The sequence below is a fragment of the Piliocolobus tephrosceles genome, chromosome 11 (assembly GCF_002776525.5).
Source record: "Piliocolobus tephrosceles isolate RC106 chromosome 11, ASM277652v3, whole genome shotgun sequence".
Classification (NCBI taxonomy): domain Eukaryota; kingdom Metazoa; phylum Chordata; class Mammalia; order Primates; family Cercopithecidae; genus Piliocolobus; species Piliocolobus tephrosceles.
In genome coordinates, this window is record NC_045444.1 from 16,305,031 (window position 1) to 16,320,025 (window position 14,995).

Consider the following 14,995-nt stretch of genomic DNA (forward strand, 5'->3'; position numbering starts at 1 on the left):
AGTATGATATTCTTTTTGATGCTATTATAAATGGGATTGTTTTCTTGACCGGCAATTGTTGCTGTCCAACAATTTACATGCTACTGGCTTGAATTGAAGATAAACTCCTTCAGAGGAGTGAGTGTCTTACTACCTTATAATCTCTACAGTGCTTTCTAGAAAGAATATGCTCAACTGGTATCTGTTGCTTTAAATTCAGTGGAATTCAGTAGGACACAGCATTCAAACAATACTAGTTCACACTATAATGGTACCTGGAACGTTTAGAATGTGCCTTATTTTCAACAGTATGACCAGCAGCAGCTCACGGACTGTGAGCATGACATCAATGACAATTAAAACTTGCCTAGCACTTTGTGTATGCCTAGCATTGTTTTAAGTGCTTTAGCTATAAGATGTCATCTGGTCCTGCAAACAATCCTTTGAGGGGGGATATCGTTACTTAGTTTTAAGTTTACAGACGAGGAACCTAAAGCACAGAGAGATTAAGAAATGTGCCCAAGGTTACATAACTAGGGAGGAGCAGACTCAAACACAAGCAGTTTAGCTCCAGAAAGTTTATTCTACTTACTGAGTTATCATGCTCTTTTTTCAAAGCACTAATCTACATATAAGGAAATACTATCTACCAGGCACTTTTTAATGTAAACTCATTTAATCTCACAACAAGCCCAAGAGATGAGTAAGATGAGTACTACTGTTATCTGCATTTTACAGATAACAAAACTAAGGCACAACTAAGCTAAGTGAGTGGTAGAGCCTCATTTCAAACCCAGAAGGTCTGATTTCCAAGTCTGTCCTCTCAATCATCATGCCACAGCACTCTCAGAAGAGTCAGAGGCAAATAGAATGCCAATCCTGAGTTTATTTATGTAGGTTTACATAGCAAGAGATGGTGGATCATAGGCTACTTTATAAGAAGACCCTCCCATTTTCCATCAAGGCTGAACATCACTATATTTAGGGACAGTTGTGCCTGGGCATATGCAGGGTTTCTTCCCAAATAGTCTGGGAAAATAGTGCCAGGTGAGAAAAAAAATAGTTTGTATTTTGCTTGGAGTATTGAAGATAAGGAGACCAAGGTCCAGGGGTATTTGTTTTTTCATAAGGGTAAAGATAAGGGAGAAGCAAGGAGAGATGACAAGTTGGCACTGCTGTTTCCCTGTGCTTTGAGCTTGCAATGTGCAGGGCATGGGATTGGGAGCAGTCCAGGTAGAAGGTGGTTCCTAGCATAAGACAGGGGGTAGCAGGGATGAGTACACTGGTGCTTATCTCTCCCTAGACTGAATGGCTACTCTGCTTCCAGAGGCTAGGAAATGGAATGCCTAATACGTACCAGGGAGGCTCCCTGCTTTTCAGCTCATAGCCAACTTATAGAAAAAAAAAAAAAAAAAAAGGTATGTGCTGAGCAGAAACAATAATTTATCAGCTGTGCCTTATCTGGCCAATGGGACACTCCCCCCACCGCCCGCCTTTTTTGATCCCTTTTATTAGATGAGGAAAGAAAAGGAAAGTAACACATAAAATGTTGATTTGAAAAAGAACATGATTTCTTAAGAAGAAATCTGAAGCCTCTCAGCTACGGCTTACCTAAGTATCAAAGTGGCACAGCATTCCATCAGGGCCCAGGAATGACCATCAACTTATTAAGGTTGCGAAGCTGGAAGTTTTCATAAAGATATGCCATTTGTCACAGGACCGCCTTCAGCCTTTTCCTTGATATCCAGAAGGCTGGATCCTCCGGCTGTCTACCAGATGGCATTCCGGGGAGGAAGGAGGGAGAAATGAAGAAAGGGAAGAAAGGAGGAAGGGAGGGAGGGTAGAAGGGAGGGAGGAAGGGAGGGAGGTGGGAAGGGAGGGAGTCTCCCAGTTACATATTAATGACTTCTCAGGGTCTGACTTGTCTTCGCTCCTACACTCATCTTGCCAGTGAGTCCTGCAAGGAATGTGGACAACCAAGCTACAGACTGCTGGCCACGGATCATGTCTTGGGTAGACGAGAAGAAGCACATGGTAAGTGTTTTACAGACATGTAGGTAGGAATTTGCAAACTGAACCAGCAAGTGTCCGGTACACAGTAGGTGTTTACTAATGGGAGCTGAGACTGCTGTTGACACTGTGAGAGTGAGTGGCTGCAACTGTCATCCCACTGAGTGAAAAGCGGGGTTGATTCAGCTGAGCCATTGGGTGACATGGGTGTTCTTCCTTTTTTTAAGTTTTGTTTTAAAGTATTATGAAATATAACACAGAGAAACCGATAAAACATAAGCAACTGCATAACGAAAAATAATAAAGCAAAGTATCATGTAATTACTACCATGCAACTACTTCTCTGTTTAAGAAATAAAATATGGTCAACACTCAGAAGCTGACCCCCCACCCCACAGGTCCTTACCAGTCATGCACCTTCCCCAACCCAAAAAAGCTAACCTTGATCCTTTCATGGAAATGACACATTTGCTTTTAAGTAAATATATGTATAAATTGTATATATGTCCTCTCTCCATATAACCTATATATCCCCATATAAAATCTATATATTTCTAAATATTATGATTTTGTCTGTTTTTGAATCTTATATAAATGTACTCCAGCATGATCTTTTGTGTCTCATTTCTTTCAGGCATCATTATGGTTGTAAGATTTAACCACATTGTTTTGGAAGTAACAGTTTATTAGTTTTCATGGCTTTCTAGTAGCTCTTTATATGGATATGCAACATTTTGTCTATTCTCCTTTAGATGGCCATTTGGGTGTTTTTCAGGTTGGAGTAATTACTAACAATGTTGCTCTGAACATTCTTTTATATGCATTCAGGGTATATACCTAGGAGAGGAATTGCTGGATCACAGGGTATATGTGTATCTATGAATAACTCTACTAGACGCTGCCAAACTCTTCCAAAGTTGTTGTATAAATTTGCTCTTTATCCTCAAGGTACAAGAGTCACCATCATTTCACAGCTTCATGGACAGATGGTACCGGTTGTCTGTAAATGTTAGCCAAGTCTGGTAGGTGTGTGGTTGTACTTAATTGTGGTTTTAATTTGCATTTTTTCTGATTACTAAAGAGGTTGGGTAACTTTTCATTGTTTTTTGTCCATCTGGATCTTCTCTTTTGTGAAGGGCCTGTTTATTTCTTTAGCCCATTCAGAAAATGGGGTTGTTCACCTTTTCCGTAATGAATTTTATCCAAATAGATTCTTGATTGTCCCAAGAAGCACCTATTGAAAAGAGTGGTATCCTGGAGTCCATGAGAGTTGATTGTTAAAATTTCAGGAGTTTTCTGAGTAGGTTGTTAAATTGCTGGTAGCTTGAAGTCAGCCACAGTGTTGACACCATGGAAATGTGGCAAATGTGACATAAATCAGGCATTTTCCGCTAGAGAGTTGGTTGATTACTACACCAATGGAAAAGCCCATCTTTTCTGCCCTGCCTCACAAGGCCGTCTCTGTCATAAATTCTGGTCATACACATATGAATTTATTTCACTACTATCTCTTCTGTTTCTTTCCTTTCTTTGTCTGTCCCCATGTTAAAAACATACTGCCTTGTAAACTACAGGTTTATAATAAGTCTTGATACCTGGTGGAGTGGGTCCTCTTATCTCCTAACAGTATCTTGCTCATTTTTAGCTCTTGACATTTCTCTGCAAATTTAGAATAAGCTTGCCAAGTGTTCACAGAAAAATCTGTTGAAATTTTAATTACATTGAATCTATAGATCAATTTTGGGAAGAAATGTATGTTTTTATCTGCTTTGAGTTCATTATGGAAGTGACTCATTACTGTGTAAAATCAATTGCTTATATACTCTATAAGCTGTCATTTGTTGTTTATCATTATCCATGGTCTTTCTTGCTCTATTGGTTCATTTTCCTACTGCTATGAAGAAATAACTGAGACTGGGTAATTTATAAAGAAAAAGAGGTTTAATTGACTCATCATTCCACATGACTGAGGAGGCCTCATAATCACAGCAGAAGGTGAAGAAGGAGCAAAGGCACATCTTACATGGTGGCAGGCAAGAGCGCATGTGCAGGGGAACTGCCCTTTATAAAACCATCAGATCTCATGAAAGTTATTCACTGTCATGTGAACAGCCTGGGAAAAGCCTACCCCATGATTCAGTTACCTCCCACTGGGTCTCACCCACGACACAGAGGAATTATGGGAGCTACCAATCAAGATGAGATTTTGGTGGGGACACAGACAAACCATATCACTTGCCTTGCAGAACTTTTACATTTTTGTTAAGTACAGTTCATCAAACTTTTCCTTTATAGCTTCTAGGATGTTGCTCCTAGCAGCCACAAAGGCAAGCCACACAAAACTTTAAATATAATAGTAGCCACATGAAAAAAGTAAAAGGCCAGGTGCAGTGGCTCACACCTGTGATCCCAGCATTTTGGGAGGCCAAGGCAGATGGATCACCTGAGGTCAGGATTTCGAGACCAGCCTGACCAGTATAGCGAAACCCTGTCTCTACTAAAAATATAAAAATTATCTGGGCGCGGTGCTGGACATCTGTAATCCCAACTACTTGGGAGGCTGAGGCAGGAGAATCTCTTGAACCAATGAGGTGGAGGTTGCAGTGAGCTGAGATCGTACCATTGCACGCACTCCAGACTGAGTGACATAGTGAGACTCGATGTCAAAAAAAAAAAAAAAAAGTAAAAAAAGGTAACATTATTTTTAATGATATATTTTATTTAATCCATAATAGCAAATATCATTTCAACATAAAATCAATATATAAAAACTATTCATGAGATAATTTACATTATTTTTTTCATACAAATTCTCAGAAATCTGGTCTGCATTTTATATTTCAGGGACATTTCAGTTTGGACTAGCCATATTTCAAGTGTTTATTAGCCACACATGGCTAATGGTTGCCATGTTAGATAGCTCAGGTCAGTATCTTTGTTAAGGCAGGTCTACAGCAGCCTTAGGTCTGTGGCTAGTTTCATGCTACCAAGATCTGGCCCTTCCAGGGTTGGTTCAGTGAGGTCTCTTCTCTATTGTTGGCTGAAACTTTAATGTTTCCCAGCTCTGTGTGACTTTGGGAATTGTTTGACTTATAGCCCCCGAATTACACCCCCACCCCTGCAAGTTGCTCTTTCTTCAGCATGGTATTTTGCCTAGCTCTTGGAGTTTCATCTGCACATGCCCATTTAGTATTTGGTAAAAGACTGAAGAGGACTTCTGCACAGATCTCCGGAATTCTTTCTCTGTATAGTTTCCTCCTTTCCAGTACTCTTCTTTGTAAAGTCCAGCAGCCTCCTCCTGAATTCCAGTCTCTCACTCCCCAACTCAGGGAGATAACTGTGCTCTCCTCGGGGTTCCTTCTCTGCCCCATGGTCTGCAAAGTGCCTCCACACAGCAGGCCTGGGTGATCCCAGGGTTTACCTTACTAGCTTATCTTCCCTGAGAGATCACAATCCATGCTGTGGTGCGGGGCTGCGGATGGGTGCAGGCTGACAGCCTAATACTCATTATTCTTAAGGCCAAAAGCAGAGGTCCTACTTAAAAAAAATGTTTTAGCTGCCTGCAGTGGTAAATGCCTGTAGTCCCAGCTACTCAGGAGGCTGAGGTAGGAGGATCACAAGTTCAGCCCAACTTGAACAAAATATCAAGACCCACCATCTACAAAAGAAAACAAAACAAATACGGTTTTGAGCTTACCTGTTAGTTTTACTATCGAGTTATTTCATAATTACTTTGATCTTTATCAACCCCTTCTTACAGTCTTCTTTAATATTATTTTTATAACTTTATTTATTTTTATTCTTATTTATTAGAAATAATTAGGGCTGTAAGTTTTTCTTTCATGGATTCCTTTAGCTATTTCCACAGGTTCTGATATGTAATATTTTTGTGGTCATTATTCTCTAGATAATCTGCAATTTGGGTTTTGCTTTTCTCTTTAACAAAGAATTGTTCCAGAGACTTAAAAAAATTTTGAGATGGTAGAATTTTATGTTTCAGTTTTCTGGTTTTATTAATTTTAGTTATATTATATTATAAATAAAGTTATCTACACTATAATTTTTGAAGATGCTTTAAATTTTCTTTGTCACTTAATATGTAGTCACAACAAACCTTTGTAAACAAGATGTTATGCACTTTTTACTGTAAATTGTTTATTGACTTTAAGTGAGTCAGTGTTATCAATGTGAGTATCTAAAATAAATTTAAATTTACAAAAATATAATCCGTGTGTGTGTGTGTGTGTGTGTGTGTGTGTGTGTGTTTACTCTGGGTGCCAGTGTAAGACTATATTTCAAAAATGAGATTTTGTTCTAAACAAAATGTGAAAACCACTAGGCATGTGACCTCAAAAGTCACTTAGGATGTGTAGAATGGGAATATAAATTTGGGCAGGGCCTAGAGTAGGGTGAGCCTTGAGTTGTGTTGAGATCAAAGGATACCCAGAGTATTTTTTTTCTTTCATTTTTCATTCCTTTTCTTTCTTTCCTCTACACAATATGCTAATAAAACTTCTAGATGACGCAGACCACGGCCAGGTGCTATACCAGTCTATTATGAACAAGTGAGAGCACATGAAACCGTTTTCAATTGGCCTTAGGAAAAGCAAAGGTGAGATGAAAATTTAATTCTCCTGGACCTTTTTTCAAAATGTATTTTTCCATCTCTACTGTAAAGAGTGAATTTTAATTGGGTTGATTCTCACTGTGTGGCCATGCATTTCTAATCTGTGTTCACTCTTTGGGAAAGAAGAATTTGATGAAAGGAACCGGATAATAATGGAAATCTTGTCTGAGCAGAACAAATTGATATTATCCAATATGATAGGGATGTGAGAAGCATTGAGGCTGATGACCGAAAAAAACACACCTCTCCTCAAAATGCCACTGTTCTGCCTGGCACAGTCTTGTCCTGGCACAGGGAGAGAGCGCAATAGCATGGTATGTGCTTTTGGTGCGTCTGGGCCTTTCTGGTGGGTCACTTAATCCTCCACCCTCAATTTTCCCACCTGTAAAATGGGGGTAATAATCTCCACCTTGCGCTATTGTAAGGATTGAGAGAAATGAATTGTGGGAAAGTGCCCAACATGTTATAGGGGCTCAGAGAATGAGTCAGAGGAGAATTTCCAAGGAAAGCTCTATGGCTGGGCTGAGGGTGGGGATCCTAGTTTATTTACAGCTTTGAAAAGAAAGAAGTGGACAGGGGCAGGCATGTATGCATGAGTGAGAGTATGTGTGTATGAGTGTGTGTGTGTGTGTGTATGTGTGTGTAGGGCAGGGGAATCTGTGGGTACATCCTAGTATAGGCCATTGTTTCTGTATGTGCCATTCAGGATGAATTTCCTGTGGGATAGTAAACAACCAGGGTCTTCTGCAGATGAGTGGATTCAGAGTCCTCATCTGCAGGTAGAAAAGCCCCAGGAGTCCATGTTTACCCCCTTTACGCTACTCCTGTGAGGCCAGCTAGGTCCTTCAGCTGAACGTAGTGCACCAATGAGGAAACGAGTTAGGAGTTTCTCCAGCAATGCCAACAAGCAGGTCAAGTAGTACACATCGCGGGTGGCCAGGCCTCCCATGAAACATTATTTAGGGTGCTATGTCAAGCTGTCAGAGAGGGAGAAGATACACATCTTGGCTTTGGAGCTTGTGATTTAACAGAGAGAACAGAGAAAGAGAAAACACGAAAGGCACATATGGAGCTAATTTTAAAGATCCAGTGGCCATACAGCTTTTTTTTTTTTTTTCCTAGACAATGTTAAAATCAAATAATTATTGAGGTCATCAGACAATAGCTCCAGGGTTGTGTGCAGAAAGAACAGTCCTGGCCAGGCGCAGTGGCTCACACCTGTAATCCCAGCACTTTGGGAAGCCAAGGTGGGCAGATCACCTGATGTCAGGAGTTCAAGAGCAGCCTGGCCAACATGGTGAAACTCTGTCTCTATAAAAATACACAAAATTAGCCAGGTGAGTGGCACATGCCTGTAATCCCAGCTACTGAGGAGCCTGAGGCAGGAGAATCACTTGAACCTGGGAGGTGACGATTGCCAGTGAGCCGAGATGGTGCCATTGCACTCCAGCCTGGGCAAAAAGAGCAAAACTCCGTCTCAAAAAAAAAAGAAAAAAAAAAAAAAAAAAAGACAGTCCCATGTTTCTATGTGCACCATTCAGGATGAATTTCCTAAGCACCTACTGCATTCCCAGAATCAGGAGTACAAACTCATGGGCCAGGCAGATCAGGATTAATTTCCAAGTCTGTCACTAACCATTTTTTAAAAAAATTGTATATACTTAAGGTGTGCAGCATGATGTTTTGATATACAAGTGAAATGATTACTACAGTCAAGCAAAGTAACGTGTCTGTCACCTTCCACAGTGACCCCTTTTTGTGTGTGTTGCACCTAAAATGGACTCTGCAAATTTGCAATCTACGTTGCAACATTATTAACTATTGTCCTGTGGCTGTGTGATTAATCTGTAGACTTATTTATTTTGTCCTTTGACCTGCATGTCCCCATTTCCTCTCCTTCCCCGGGCTTGGTAACCACCTTTCTACTCTTTTTTTGTGTGTGTATTTAACTTTAAGATTCCACATCTCAGTAAGACCTTGATCTTCCTCACTCTTATGGCCTTGGGGAAGCATAGGTCCTCCAAGCAGCAGAATTGCTTCTTAAAATGATTGCATCTATGTGGCGACTGGTTTAATTTAGAGATGTTTTCAGCGCAGGGCCTGTGGGCTTGTGCTAGGCTCCTAGAACGTACAGATAAAGGGGATCCATGTTCTTCCTTGGAGGCAGAGGTTCTGACTTTGTTTGACTTTGCCACTCCCTGGCAAGGGGCATTTAGCAATGTCTGGAGACATTTGGCTGTCCCTATGGGTGTGTGTATGTAGGTACTAAACATCCTACAACGCATAAGGCAACCTTCCTCCCCCTTCATTGCCCATTTCCTCTGATTGTGGAATTAAAAGACGAAAATGGGTCCATTCGAGGGAAAAGGTCATGATCCTTAATGCTGTTTTTACATGATGGCCTTGTCAGAGCCTTCAGCCTCCTCCTGCTGTCCTCGAAGTTCTAGGCACAGCTCCCTCCGGAGGGCATGCTTTCCACCTGGGGCTTCCTGGCGGAGTGCCATCCTCATCCATATACATGACCCCAATTAAAAGACGTCCCGCTGCCGGGAAAGCGGCCTGTACCTTGGAGCGAAACTGAAAGGAGAGACCCCGAGGTCTTCGCGTCCCTCCGCGGGAAGGCGAGGCAGGGCCCTGCGCAGAACACCGGGAGGCTCCGGGGAAAGGCAGGGCTTCTACGCGGGATCCTGAAAACCTGCTTGGGGCCGACTTCCTGGAGCAGCGGCTGCAAGCAGCGCAGAGCCCAGCTGTCCTTGGCAAACACCCCACCGAGAAGGCGAGGGCTTGCTGGCTCCTCTGGGACGCCCGGGTCAAGCCACCCCCAAATGGGCCGTGACCTCGCTTTCGAAGGGGGCCCCCAGGGCAGCGGTGGACGTGGGGGCAGGGCGGGCGAGGGGAAGTTTTTCTTTCTCCCAGCTCGGGAGGGCTTGCCAGCTTCCCCGGGGCTGCACCTCCTGGCACAGCCTCAGGTTGGAGCGCCGCTGCTGGCTCTGTGGCGGCCGCCTGGGTGACGGAGGGTGGGGCGGGGGTGGGTCGCTAGTAGCTCGGGAGCCAAGATCTGATTTCAGGGACCGTGCCTATGTGCTGAGTCAAACCCCGCGGCTGGGCTGGGTCTGCAGCGGGGCCACTGAGCACAATCCGCTGCGGTTAATGATTAATCACTGACCAACCCGCCTCCCGCAGCTCGGGAGAGGGTGCTCCTGCAGTGTGGAACGGGTTCCTCAAGTGCGGACAGCTGGACAGGAAGAGGAGGGCTATCAGGCAGAGCGCGCCCTAGGCGAAGAGGGGCAGAGGCTAGCGCCAGGGGCTGCTGGTTTCACTTCCAGCAAGCCAGTTTAGAACGTTCTTCCTCCGCCCTCTCCCCACCTCACCCCCGCCACATACACCCAAACCCCAACACCCAGGCGCCTCCTGGGCCTCTCCTAGGTTGGGCTGCTCCAGGAAGTTTCCATGAAAGCACCTGCAGGAGAACTCGAGTGAGATAAAGTCGTGCGCCCACGCAGGTGAGTTTGCAGCCAAGAATTTCGGGCTCTGCTGGGAGGAGAAAGGGAAGTTGCGGAAGTCTGTCTACCTGGTAGCCTGGTGCTCTTTCTCATGGCTTCACCCAGCAGCCCCGGCAATGACTGCTCCCATGTCATTGATCACAGTCATGTCCCCGAGTTTGAGGTGGCCACCTGGATCAAAGTCACCCTTTTCCTGGTGTACCTGGTCATCTTCGTGATGGGCCTTCTGGGGAACAGCGTCACTATTCGGGTCACCCAGGTGCTACAGAAGAAAGGATACTTGCAGAAGGAGGTGACAGACCACATGGTGAGTTTGGCTTGCTCGGACATCTTAGTGTTCCTCATCGGCATGCCCATGGAGTTCTACAGCATCATCTGGAGCCCCCTGACCACGCCCAGCTACACCCTGTCCTGCAAGCTGCACACTTTCCTCTTCGAGGCCTGCAGCTACGCCACGCTGCTGCACGTGCTGACGCTCAGCTTTGAGCGCTACGTCGCCATCTGTCACCCCTTCAGGTACAAGGCTGTGTCGGGACCTTGCCAGGTGAAGCTGCTGATTGGCTTTGTCTGGGTCACCTCCGCCCTGGTGGCACTGCCCTTGCTGTTTGCCATGGGTACTGAGTACCCCCTGGTGAACGTGCCCAACCACCGGGGTCTCACTTGCAACCGCTCCCGCACCCACCACCACGAGCAGCCCGAGACCTCCAATATGTCCATCTGTACCAACCTCTCCAGCCGCTGGACCGTGTTCCAGTCCAGCATCTTCGGCGCCTTCGTGGTCTACCTCGTGGTCCTGATCTCCGTAGCCTTCATGTGCTGGAACATGATGCAGGTGCTTATGAAAAGCCAGAAGGGCACGCTGGCCGGGGGAGCGCAGCGGCCGCAGCTGAGGAAGTCCGAGAGTGAAGAGAGCAGGACCGCCAGGAGGCAGACCATCATCTTCCTGAGTGAGTCCCAGGTCGGGGGCAAAGCGTGAGCAGCTTCCCAACCTTCCCCCACGACCCGTGCCGCTGTCTGTGGCTCTCTCCAGGGAAAGGCTTGCCCTAGAATTGCACACTTAAGTTCACTGAGGTGGAAGAGTCTTGTAGCGGAATGAGGGCATTGCTCTGGGTCTCTGGGTGTTTCTTCTCTGTGTTTTGGGGATTCATGGTAGGTTATGGTGAAGAGGGCACTAGACCAGAATTCAGAAGGTCTGGGTGTATTCCAGAACATCACTGCTGTGACCTTTGGGAAGTCACAAAAAAATCTTCTGTAAAATGGAAACAATAATACTAGAGAATATGAGGGACAAATTAGGTAGTGCAGGAGAGGTGAAAGTCCTTTGCAAAAGACCAAGTTCTGAAGGGAACCGTCTTATCTAGTTCTGTCTTTTACGGGGGGAAGCCTTTCTTGTTCAATTCACTTTTGTTCCCATCTTTCTCCTCCTTTGGAGAAAGCAGGCTGTGAGCGACACACACTCTCAGGCTGCTATTTTATTCCTTGGAGCCTCTCCCACCCAATCTTAAGACATGGGAGCTCTCAGCACTCCCCAGGGCTTGTGTTTCTGCCACTAGTGAGTCTGCTCCTTACCAGACCAGAGCAACTTGGCAGGACAGCCTGCTTATCTAATCCAGAAAATCTGGCTTCACCAATTCCTAGGATTTGAATAGTCTCCTCACAGACCCAATTCTTAGGCTTGCTTTCTAAACTTTTGTTGCCATACAAGTATTTAAAGTTGAGGCCTTGTCTATTTAAAGAGAGCCCATAGGTCTGTTGGCTTCAGAGCCTTCAGAAAAGGGGCCTAGTGGCTGGGAGACAAGGCTTTAATGGAGACACATGAAATGTGTGTGAGCAAAGGGTTTTAAAATATATTTTTTAGCAGAAACAATAAAAAGGGTGTATTGTGGGTGTGTGGTGTGAGTCAAGAAGGAATAGCTCTAACAAACGTTTCCCTTCTTCCCTCTTCCCTGTCCCCTGTGGCATCAGGAAAAGGAATAAATCATGATGCTGTTTGTTTTGGTGTGGGCAACTGGGCAGCAGGTTCCAGGGACAGGAGGTAGACATGAGAAAGAGTTGGAAGGCACTTGGAGAGTGATGGAAAGACCTGGGTCTTGTCTCAGACCAGCCCCTGGCTTCCAGTGTGTCACTAATTGTTAAAAGTTTAGGGTCTGATTTTAAACCCTCTTTATTCAATTTGAAATAACTGCCCTAATGAATTTCAAAGTACTCAGAGGCAGCCGTGGATAAAGTGGATGGTGTCCCTGCCTTGTACACCCAGGAGAGTGGGCTTTGAGAGCTGTGGCAGGGGCTGTGGCAGGTGACCAGCTGACTTGACTTTACTCTGTGTCTGTGCAAAATGAGAATATTTGGATGCTACTCCGCATTAGGGGCTATGCCAGGTGACCAATATTTCCATCTTCTAGAAGAGGAATTTGAGACTTAGAGAAGACCTAGTTCAGAATCACCTAAGTGCAGCTCCAAGAGTCCCACTGTGCTTTACAGGGCAGGGAAATACATGTCTGTCTGTGACTTTCACAGACAGTGAAAGGAAAATGAAACAAGGCAGGACTTTGACAAGCGTAGGTAAGCCTGGTGGTGCTGCTGCCTCTTAGGGCCAGCCTTTCTGGAAGTTGGAGTAGGTAACATGATCTTGGGACGTGGGAAGGGTACCCAACTCAGTCTATCACCCACTGGCTGCTACTACTCAAAATATTACAGGAAAGAATGGACATTATATTTGCTTAAAGCTTGAATGTTTGTTGAAATGCTAGTTCTCCCTTCCTCCGTAAATATTCCCTTAGGCGTATCTTAAACTGTAAGCTGTAATTTACACTTTAGTGTGAGTTAATTAAATTTCCTTTTTTTTGATTGGAGGGGACTGGCCTGAGTGGATAAGAATTAGAGAGTAGACAAGCATTAGCAAGTGGTCTTCAACTACCTCCCAGTCTAACTTAGGAATTAAGGCTGCCTTTGACCAAAGGGAAAATCACTGATTTATCATTACTCTCTATTTTACCAATCTCTGTGTTTCCTGTATTTCTCTGAGTAGATGTCTGTTCTTCCTGCAGTGGGTGTTCCAAGTTAAAGCCAGTCTCCATTTGCAGCATAAAATCAGAAAGCTACAGACTTTTATTTAGAGATGGACAGGACCTTGGAGATCATCAGATCCCATTAGTAATTGTCTGGAATGAGTTTGTTCTTGCTGCTGCTCTCATTCTTTCCTTCTAGCCCTTTCCTTCTTTCCTATACCAACTGTCTATTAATCACCCACTGTGTTCTCAGCATAAAGATGGTTGAATGGCAATCAGGTGCTCAATGTGCGATAATGTCCTGGGGGAATTTACCGTTTATATTTAGCCCATTTTCTCTGCGGTAGGTTTTCAAAGCAGTTCCCGCAAACGTCCTCCTCTCCCAATGAATTTCAAAGAGCTTTTAAAAATAGGAACCTCACTAATTAACTCAAGTTAGGAAATAAATTAATGGAGTGAAGAGGAAGAAATCATGGCTTGCATTCATCAGATTAATACAATGCAATTTACTTTGTGAGTTTCATAAAACTTGTGCTTTGGGGCATTTTTAACCCAGAACAAATGAACATATAAATTGTTTACAAATCGCTGAATTTAATATAGTAATTTAGCTGTCTTTTTTAGTATTTCATTTCCCAGATGGATCAAATTAAAATAAATATTTGCTCATTTCAAACATATTTTAAATTTGATGTGAAATGTAAATGGCGACATATCACAAGGAGTCCTTGGAGCTCTTGAGGCAATAAAGAAAACAATTAAGACTGTTCCCCACTCGTTGTTAAAAATGCTAACTGCTGCAAGACAGAAACAAAATTCATAAATCTACCCAAGATGAGGAAGCCCATGTAAAAAACATTAATTTTCCTTTCTTCATCTTTCACTATTGTGCCTCAAGTCTCAATGTGCTCCGCTGGCGAGTAATGAAAACACATTGGGAACTCTGAGAGAAAGAGAGGCTGGGATGCCTACTAGCTCTAAGCAATTTACAGGAGAACACAATAATGATGCAAAAGTGCACATTCCTGGAAACAGGAGTGTCTTGTCTTGCCCCTTCTCAGCCCAGTGACAAATCAGTACTAGACTTGGTTCCTGTTTCAAGGTTATAGCCAGTGGGGCATGGTAATATTTGTCCAATGTCAGAACAGAGGTTGCTGGTCTGGATTTCTGCCTCTTCTGGAGAAAAGGAACTGATAATTTGATTATCTGTCCTGTCTCCTCAATGATGAGGATGGTCAAAATGAGGTTTCCTTTCAAGCAAGTCTTTCCACAGACCTCCCATCTTCTCTTTCTGAAGTGTCCTTTGGAGCTGTTCTCAATGCAGATAGCATCCAGCTCTGTGGACACTTGTGTGTGTCTATGGCACACATGGCTTGCTGTCAAGTGTCACCCACTCAAAGTGGAATGACAAAGGTATTTTAAAAATACATAGTTTTAATTTGTATAATAACTTTCAAGTGATTGGGACTCAGTTACAACTACCTCCTAGAGAACTAGAGGTCAGCGATTGACTTTCAACTATAGTTATGAAAAAAGATTTTTACAATCATGAGGTTATTAAAAGAAACATCATGGAAGCTTTGTAACTCTAGAATAATTACACTCTTTTGCATTCTGATTTGCTCTCCTGAGTCAGAAGGAAAGGGCAGGAGTTACATCTAGTGGCAGGGATTACATATCAACTTGGGTTGCTCATGTTGAATATGGACATTATTCATCATGTGTGTTTGGATGGAACAAAGGTTAAGAGTTGCTGTTGTAACGAACTACTCTAAAAACCAGGATGTTCGTGGTGTGGTTCAGGGAGAAGCAAAGGGAAGGAGCTCAGAATCACATCCTCTGGGTTTTTAGACCACAGAATTAGAGGT

The 14,995-nt window shown here is 43.8% G+C and overlaps 1 protein-coding gene across 1 annotated transcript in view; it reads left to right on the forward strand.

The window, feature by feature from the left end:
• The first annotated feature begins 9,766 nt into the window (after window positions 1-9,766).
• GPR39 (G protein-coupled receptor 39) overlaps window positions 9,767-14,995 on the forward strand; it is a 240,398-nt gene continuing 235,169 nt past the window's right edge. The window contains exon 1 of the mRNA XM_023195908.1: window positions 9,767-11,066. Coding sequence (XP_023051676.1) covers window positions 10,211-11,066 — 856 coding nt within the window. The 5' untranslated portion in view covers window positions 9,767-10,210. The remainder of the gene's footprint in view (window positions 11,067-14,995) is intronic.